Source organism: Ceratotherium simum, chromosome 13 (assembly GCF_057802395.1).
Source record: "Ceratotherium simum simum isolate JZ-2026a chromosome 13, ASM5780239v1, whole genome shotgun sequence".
Classification (NCBI taxonomy): Eukaryota; Metazoa; Chordata; class Mammalia; order Perissodactyla; family Rhinocerotidae; genus Ceratotherium; species Ceratotherium simum.
Genome location: NC_141912.1, coordinates 17,074,090 through 17,083,812, shown reverse-complemented (window position 1 = coordinate 17,083,812; position 9,723 = coordinate 17,074,090). Strand labels below are relative to the sequence as shown.

At 45.3% G+C, this 9,723-nt stretch overlaps 1 protein-coding gene across 1 annotated transcript; it reads left to right on the top strand.

The window, feature by feature from the left end:
* The first annotated feature begins 5,953 nt into the window (after positions 1-5,953).
* On the top strand, positions 5,954-7,429 carry NHLRC1 (NHL repeat containing E3 ubiquitin protein ligase 1). The gene has a single exon (XM_004432093.3). It carries the CDS (start codon positions 5,954-5,956, stop codon positions 7,139-7,141), a length of 1,188 nt encoding a protein of 395 aa, XP_004432150.1. The 3' UTR covers positions 7,142-7,429.
* The last annotated feature ends 2,294 nt before the right edge of the window (positions 7,430-9,723 follow it).

The window sequence follows — 9,723 nt, the reverse complement described above, 5'->3', positions numbered from 1 at the left end:
GAAAGATGTACCTTGTCAGAGATACTACCAGGTGAAAGGGGATTGAGAGATACTATCAGATGAAAGGGGATTCCTGGGCAGAAGAATGAAATGACAAATAGAATCCTCACCCACAGAAAAGTTAGTTCAAATAATTTTTCTCATTCAGAGGGTTTTAGAATTGGGGCAGGGAAAGCAAGTTAGCCTTGCTTTGAGGTAGTGCATACCTCTCATTGTTTTATTTTAATGAATGTGTGATACAGATGTGTGTGTATGCATATATATACACAAATATATATCACACACTCTTTAAAGATCTTTCCTTTAAAAAAAAAGATTTCTACTGACCACTTTTAAAAAATCAAAATTGTCTTTAATCCTTACTGCTCTGACTTTCTGTCACTTCTTATCTGATATGCTTTATTTCTTATAAACATTACATTAGAAATTCACTGAAGAGGCTAAGTTGATGGGGCTAGGATAGAATTCCATATGAATACGTTAAGCACAGTCACTCTGCTGGTTGGTGGCAAATAATCATGGTCCAAGTTTATTTATTATGTGTAGCTTTAAGGTGTGAATATATGTCTAAAAATCTGTGATCCCTACCGGTAGGTATTAATAGAAATTTGTTTCTATATTGGTGTTAACTCTCAATAGCAGATAGAAGGAGAATAATCAAGGGAAGTATTTAGAAATAAAATATACCCTAAAATATTAACATTTATTTATATTTAAATAATAATAAAATAATACTTCATCATTGAAAATTTGGGAAGTATAGGAAATTCTAAGAAAGAAAAACAAAAGCAGCCAAATCCTATAACTAGAGATAATTACTGCTAAAAGGATGATGTGTTTTCATATCTTTTTTGTCTGTTCACACACATGTATGTTGTTGCAAAGTTGCGATCATATTATGGATAGAGTATTGGATCTCTACTATCTTCTCTAGTATTTCATCAGCGCTTTCTCATGTCACTAAATATTTTTTTAAAAACAAGACTTTTTAATAGCTGCATAATGTTCTTTCATATGGCAGTACCATAATTATGTAATCTTTCCCTGTTATTAGAGTCATTCAGCAAATGTAAGTACTCTTGAATGTGCTAGGAGATGAGGACTGACTGATGATTGAAGAGAGTCCTGCTCTAAGGAATCTTAGGTTCTAAAGGCAGAGACCAAATGTTAAATATTACTATATAGTGTGGTAAGACTGCATTAGGGGTACACGAGGGTCAGCAAATAAGTGGCGACTTAAACCATGAGAAGTGAGGAGACATTGCTCAGGGAAAGCAGGTGGGAAGAGAAGAGAAAAAGACCAAAAATGGCTCCCTGAGGAACACTCAAATTTGAGAAACATTAAAATCTCCAGATTCCCATTTCCAACCATACAGCTCCAGCTCATTTTTCTGTATGTGCTCAAAACATTCAAGGCTAAACCACTCTTCCCTTCCCCACCCAATCCCTCACCCTTGAGAAACCAAGCACATGGGGCTGAGTTATGAAATTAGATGGTAGTCAGAGGGGACGCTGGAAGATAGGATGCCCCTGGGGGAGAACAAACCTGGAGACGTCACCAGAGCCCAGTCAGAGTCTAAGGAACCACAACGGGCAATAAGGAAATTCGCCTGGTGAGGAGGTGCCCTGAGGCTGGCCTGAAACTCAAAACTGACCAACCCAGGAGGGATTCGGGTTGGAAAGGGAGCAAGTTTTTGCTCTTGTGGGCTCCTAAGCCCATACTAAAGCGCCTACTGTTTTTGATCCCTTTTAAAAGGTTGCGCCTCTCCTCCCTGATTGAGAAGACTCTATTCTATGTGGCTTGCTCCTCTGCCTTTCTCCGATGTCTTTTCAGGTATGGTCTGGGATGTAACTGTGTCGTTGGACGTGTTCTGGGATTGCACATATTGGCGTATCTCGCCACACTTGCAAAACCAGGAGCCCACCTGCCTAAGTACTACCTCCCTCCCCAGATTCCTCAGCCTGCCCTCCTGTGCTCCCTCTTCTCACTGTACCCATCCTGAGCTGGGTCTCCATTTTCCCTCCTCTGCCATGCGGTACTTTGCACATAGGTCTGCCACTGACCACAAGTTCTGTTCTGCAAGCCCTTTGCCCCCACAACCCTCAGGGCTCGTTCTAGGCGGAAGCAGGAAGACGTGGGCCTGCTATTCTAGGACCCTGTAAGTGAGGAGTATTGGAGAAAGTACAGAGGAATTATAGAGACTCGGCCATGGGGGAGGAAAGATTCATCACAGGAAACTCAAAATGTTAGAGTTAGACTCAGGGCATTTCTTTTATTGATCAGTGTGTGTATATAGGTAATGAAGATTATACAAGGTATTCGAGAAACCTATCAGCATTGACTCTAGAAATAAGCAAAATGCTTAGCATGATTCCTGGATAAATGCTACTTTCCTAACAACGCTTCCTATAAATACTAGAAAATCATCAAAGAAAAGGTATAACATTTAGGTTTGCTGCCTGAAAGGAGTATCCTTTTAAGCATTCATTCATTCATTCATTCATCCATTTAAGAAATATTTGTTGGGCTCCTACTGTGTATCAGGCATGTGCCAGGCCCTGGAGATATGGTATCAAACAAAACCAGACGTGGTTCCTGCTCTCCTGGAACTTAGTTTATCTCTTCAGAGACAGGAGCAAAAGAAAGAGGAATGCAGATAAAAACAATCTTATGATTGGATATTGGGGCTGGCCCAGTGGTGTAGTGGTTAAGTTCGTGTGTTCCACTTCAGCGGCCCAGGAGTTCGCATGTTCAGATCCCAGGCGTGGACCGCAGCACTGCTTATCAAGCCATGCTGTGGTAGACATCCCACATAAAGTAGAGGAAGATGGGCACAGATGTTAGCCCAGGGCCAATCTTCCTCAGCAAAATAGAGGAGGATTGGCAACAGGTGTTAGCTCAGGCTAATCTTCCTCACAGACAAAAAAAGATTGGATGAAAAGGGAACTAGAACTTCGTATACTTGGTAAAGTAGAAGAAGGATAAGAGCAAAGAAAGGGTTGGGTTGACAGGAACGCTGGAACAGAATGGAGGCAACAAACGTGAAGAAAATGACTGCTAAGGATGCGCAGCTAACATGTGGGGATCCTCACTTGTGAAAGCCTCAAACCCACATGCTTTTCCTTCTGTAGCTTTGTGTAATTGAAAAAAACACAATGCCCAATCAAATGCCACAGTTATATTTTCATACTTCACATTTACCAATTAGAGTCTTGACAGCAAATCATTTGGGTAGATTGTCTGTGTATGTGCCACAGCGCTTTCCAGAACCACTGTGCTGCCTAACTACCAAGCAGTAGAGCGAGGACTATGAAATTCTTAAATATGCCAGGTGTATTGCAGCTTTTTCTGGTTTGCCTCCCCACACACCTTCTGCCTTTTGGAGCAGTACTACTGGCTGCCCCGCAGGGGCAGCAAAGGATCAAGAAGGAGAAGGGAGGATTAACGGAGCAGAGCAAGGTTGCTGAGGCCTCCAGCTCCTCTCTCCTGAGAGTCACACCCAGGCTGGCACAATGTCACTGAAGGGTCTAAGCTCCACCACAGTCAGCAATGAGTTAGGGACTTTGGATCTGTTTTAAAACATTGTTGGAGCAGAGAAAAGTTAGAAACAAGTCAAGGATCAATGAAATCAGTCTGGAAAGCATCTTGAGAAGGCAATATATCATAGCACAGACTTGTTCTAGATCTGTACTGTTCCATGCGGTAGCCACCAGCCCCATGTGGTTACTGAGCCCTTGAAATGGGGCTAGTATGAATTAGGATGCGCTGTGAGTGTAAAATACACGCTGGCTTTTACTTAGTACTAAAAAAAAAGAGTGTAAAATATCTCATTAAATAATCAAATCAAATCATTTTTATAGTGATTACATCAAAATGATATTTTGGGTTAAATAAAATATGCAATTAAATTAATTTCACTAGTTTCTTTTTACTTCGTAAAATGTGGCTACTAGAAAATTTAATATTATATATATGGCTTTCATTATATCCCTATTAGACAATACTAGTTCTAAAAATATTCCATTTTTGGTGTCCTGAATGTATTTCTTGATTTAAAGATTACTTCAGAAAGTAATTTCTATTTGATGTGACTTTAGTTGGCTATTGATTTGGAATGGAAATGCATTATAGTCTGGAATTATAATACTGAGTTGGTTACTGCATCCTAATACACAGATAATCTTTGAATTATGTAACACTTGATAAGAAAATGTTCTTTCTTGTATTACATTAAAGCTTCCTCGAGGGTTTTTTTTTTCCTGTGAGGAAGATCAGCCCTGAGCTAACATCCATGCCAATCCTCCTCTTTTTGCTGAGGAAGACCAGCCCTAAGCTAACATCTATTGCCAATCCTCCTCCTTTTTTTCCCTTTTTCTCCCCAAAGCCCCAGTAGATAGTTGTATGTCATAGCTGCATATCGTTCTAGTTGCTGTATGTGGGACGCGGCCTCAGCATGGCTGGACAAGCGGTGCGTCGGTGCGCGCCCGGGATCCCAACCCGGGCCGCCAGTAGCCGAGCACGTGCACTTAACTGCTAAGCCACGGGGCCGGCCCTTCGAGAAGTTTTAATAAGGAATAAAAATCCCCTGTTTTCTCAGAAGTCTAGCAAATAAGGGAGTGAACGATCATGATGATGATCTCTAAATGAACAGAAGTGATCTGATATGTAGTTTTTATAAAGACAATTTTCATGTAAGACATTGGGTGGACTCCTAAAAATGAGATTGTAGTATCATCATGGATTCCTTAGAGAGATTATGTTATCTCCTGTTTGAAGATTTTCTAACATAGGGTAGATTCTCTTTGCTTTCAGTCTTAACTGAGGTGGGAAGAATTGAACCTAGCCCAATTTGAAGGGATTATCGTAGTGCAGTGGTTCTCAAACTTGGCTGCACATTGTAATCATCTGGGAAGCTTTTAAAAATTCCAGATGCCCAGACCATACCTTGGACCAATTAAACCTCGGAATGAGACCCAGGTATTTACTATGGGCCGAGTTTACCAAGTTTGAAAACCACTGGAGAGTTAAGAGTGTGGCTCTGCAGTCAAACTGCCTGGCTGCAAATCCTGGCCCAGCCACTGCCTAGTCATGTGACCCCCAGCTTAACCTCTATGAACTCTATTGTGGAAAAGGGGTGATGAAAATATACCCTTATAAGATTGTCATGAGGTTTAAATAAGATAATCTATGCAAACCACTCAAAAAAGAGCAGGCATGGAGTAAGTTCTATAGCAATTATGAGTAGCTGCTGTCTTAGTTCATATTAATTCCTCTGGAAGACATTCCCAGCCATGGTTCCCCCATCTGACACTCATTCACCTGGTGGGTTTCTTGTATTGTCCTATAACATTCCTTTGTTCATACATGAATTCATTTTACAAGTATTCGTTAAGAATCTACTAGACTACAATGTGAAAGAACATGCAAAAGAAGTACGCACACCTGCTTTATTTACCCCCTTGACGTTTAACTTCCCTCGTGTGTCTCTGTTTTCCCAGTTAGCTCATAAGCATCATGAGCTATGAGACCACGTTTTATGCCTGCCCAGCCCTAGCACCCAGCACCCAGCTCTGCGGATTGGAAACTGCAGGGCACCAGGGTTGGAAGACTAGGTTCTAGTTCTTGCTTTGCCACTTACGAGCTGGGTAATAGGGAGCAACCTGCTTGTCCTCAATAGGTGTGTTTCTTCCCGTGTAAAGTGGAGATAATCCATCCACGACTGTGGTGACGATTTCGGGTCTGACCTCGCGCTGTGGATACATCTTGCAAATGTCCACTCTCAGGCCCTCAGTGCCGCTGCGCCCACCAGGGGGCAGCAGGTCGCGGCCCGGCGGCCGGTGGAGATCGACGTCAAGCCCAGCGCCCCGCCCGGTGACCGTGACCGAGGGCAGCGCGGGGGCAGCGTCCGGCTGGCTTGGCTGGCGGCGCGAGGGCAGCGCCCGGGGCCGCGCGATGGGTGCCGAGGCCGCGGGGAGCGGGCCGGCGCTGCGGGAACTCGTGCGCGAGGCTGAGATCAGCCTGCTCGAGTGCAAGGTGTGCTTTGAGAGGTTCGGCCACCGCCAGCAGCGGCGCCCGCGCAACCTGGCCTGCGGCCACGTGGTCTGCCTGGCCTGCGTGGCCGCCCTGGCGCACCCGCGGACACTGGCCTTGGAGTGCCCCTTCTGCCGGCGAGCCTGCCGGGGCTGCGACACCAGCGACTGCCTGCCGGTGCTGCACCTCCTGGAGCTCCTGGGCTCCGCGCTTCGCACGGCCCCGGCCGCGCACTGCGCCGCCCCCTGCGGCCCCGGGACCCTCACCTGCCACCACGCCTTCGGCGGCTGGGGGACCCTGGTCAACCCCACCGGGCTGGCGCTGTGTCCCAAGACGGGGCGAGTCGTGGTGGTGCACGACGGCAGGAGGCGGGTCAAGATCTTTGACTCCGGGGGAGGATGTGCTCATCAGTTTGGAGAGAAGGGAGACGCTGCTCAGGACATTAGGTACCCACTTGATGTCACCGTCACCAACGACTGCCACGTGGTTGTCACCGATGCCGGCGACCGCTCCATCAAAGTGTTTGATTTTTTTGGCCAGATCAAGCTTGTCATTGGAGGCCAGTTCTCCTTACCTTGGGGTGTGGAGACCACCCCTCAGAATGGGATCTTGGTAACTGATGCGGAGGCAGGGTCCCTGCACCTCCTGGAAGTCGACTTTCCGGAAGGGGTCCTTCGGGGAACTGAAAGGTTGCAAGCTGATCTGTGCAGTCCCCGAGGGGTGGCTGTGTCCTGGCTCACCGGGGCCATTGCGGTCCTCGAGCGCCCCCTGGCTGTGGGGCCCGGCGCCTGCAGCACGACGGTGAAGGTGTTCAACGCGAGTGTGCAGCTCATCGGCCAGGTGGATACGTTTGGACTGAGCCTTTTTTTCCCCTCTGAAATAACTGCCTCCGCTGTGACCTTTGACCACCAGGGGAATGTGATTGTTGCGGATACTTCTAGTCAGGCTGTCCTATGCTTAGGAAAACCGGAAGAGTTTCCCATACTGAAGCCCATCATCACCCATGGTCTTTCCCATCCTGTAGCACTGACCTTCACCAAGGAGAATTCCCTTCTTGTGCTGGACAGTGCAGCCCATTCTATAAAAGTCTATAAGGTGGACTGGGGGTGACCGGGTGTGGTGGGGTCCTGGGGCCTGCAATCAGGAGCCCTGGAGCTGCCACTAATGAATTGTTTAACCCCGGATAAGTTACTTAATCTCATCTGTCCAGCAGGGATAATTATAACTGCCTGGCAAACTTACAAAGGTTGAGGCAATTATTAAAGAATAATAATTAAATCTACCATTTATTCAGTGTGGACTCCCTGTGCTAAGAAATATGCAAATCTTAGCTCATTTAATCTTTACAACTATCCAACGTGGTAATTTCTATTATTAATCCCATTGTAGAGATGAGAAAACTGAGACCCAGGGAGCTTAAGTGACTTACCCAAGGTCAGATTTACTTATTCTGACAATCACAACTGGGACTTGATTCTGACTCCAAAACCCCTGGCTCTTAAATAAGATAACAGATGTGGAAAAAAATATGTGACTGTATATTGTTGCTGTGAGTACTCTGTTTACACGTAGCTATTTAGTTTAGTTGGATGCACAGAGAAAGGAGACTTTATTGAGGGTTCAAGAGAAAAAGGATTTCGTGGTGAGCATCAGTTGAGTTCAACTTACAACTCCTCTGATGGCACATTAGATGGAGTTACTGTGGATCCTGAGTTACTTGAATAAGAAAAACAATTGAACCGCTTATTCAGAAGGTCTTTTAGTACCTGTATCTCCCCCACTATAGGCACTCAGGAAATACTAGTTGGTTGGTTGAGACAGACCTCTGTCGGTGTAAATTCTAAACTACTGCAGAACACTCTGCATCCATACTAGTGTTCAAGGGCTGGATGATATTCCCATTACACATTTATATGAATTCGGAGATAAGTCACCACAACCGGTTCGTGGCAAAAATGATTTTGCCTGCCTTTTTTTTTTTAAGATTTTATTTATTTTTTCCCCAAAGCCCCACTAGACAGTTGTATGTCATAGTTGCACATCCTTCTAGTTGCTGTATGTGGGACGCAGCCTCAGCATGGTTGGAGAATCCGTGCGTCAGTGCGCGCCCGGGATCCGAATCCGGGCCGCCAGCAGCGGAACGCGCGCACTTAACCACTAAGCCACGGGGCCGGCCCATGCCTGCCTTTTTATAATCCATGGTAACCTGAAGCACTTTTGCTATGGGGTTTTTCTCTGTGCAATTTAAATTTGTCCCATGTGTTGCAGGCACCGTGTACTTAATGAACACTTCCCTTGATCCTAAGTCAGCATTTAGGCCACTGGCAAACACTTAAAAACTTCTTGAATTGAAGTACACCCTTGACCAAGGTAACGTCTTCTTGATGTTGCAATTGATTTAAATGAATAGGTGGAAATTTCAGGTGAAGTGGCCGGTTCTTTATAAGTTGTGTGTGTTTTTAGCTTGTGTAAACACCTCAGAGTTTAGGGGTGTTGGAATAGTACCAAGTAACCGGCATCTGAGAAGCAGCAGCAAAAATTTTTTCTAAGGGAGAAAATATTGTCCTTGAAAGGTGAAAGTTTGCTTTAGGTCATAGCAGATGCTTTATCAACAACAGGATTCTATCATACAAAGAGTTTTAATAGATATAATGTACACACTAGAGATAGCCCCAAATTTATGAAGAAGATATGTTCCAAAAGTTTATAAGTTTGTCCTTTGGAGCTAAAAGAGAGACCTTGGCTACCATGCCAGTCCACAAAAGCCCATTTTGCATTCCATGTTCCCATCCTATGGCACTAATAGTAAGATTTCAGGCACCCTGGACCACCATTTGTAAATACATTCCAAACAGGGATTCTGGGGGCGACCCCTTTCCCCCACACTCACCACCCCACCCCCACCTTGGAAGTCACGTTTAGGTTGGTGACTTCACAGCTATTCTGCATTGTGTAAAAGGAAAAGCTGTCTCAGGTGGAAATAGGGGTTCAGACATGGTCATTTGCAAGTAGGGCAACCGTGGGTTGGTCTTAAAAAAGCCTTCCTTAGGGATAATGACACTTGAATGGTCTCAGGTTCAGTTGAGCCAATTCAAGGGACTTTCTTCTTGGAATTATCAGCAGCAGCATCTTTGGCTGTTGAGCTGTGTGTGTGTCTGTTTCAGACAGCACTTGCAGGAAAGTTGTGGAGTATGCAGCACATGTGGAGGTATGCGACCAAGGTATTTCTTGTGACCATGTGGATTACCTAACTGGAAGAATGGGGTGTGAGTCCGTGAGAAGACGTGGAGCGAATCAGAGAGAGGATAACAAGTCACCTTGTTAGCTGCTACCTCTACTGGTAGATTATGAGGCTTGGGTGTGGGTGGGGCAGGATAGTGACACAAAGAGAAAGCCGCTCTTCCCAGGAACGGCATAATATGGGGGCGGGGTCACCCTGGGGGTGGACACAAAGCTGTTCTTGATCTCCAAGCATGCGCACGCTGAGGGAACAGGTTCAGTGACCTGCAAGGCAGATGCCAAATTCGTCTTCTGGACTGTGCTGCTTAAAGCAAGCTGGTTAAGGGCTTGAGACATGTCACACTGAACTCCAGGTTATTAAAGAGATTGAAGAGTCTGAGATAAGCAGGAGGAAATAATCACAGCAGAAAGTAAAAGGTTCCAAGGTGATGGAGGAGAGTTGGAATGACTCT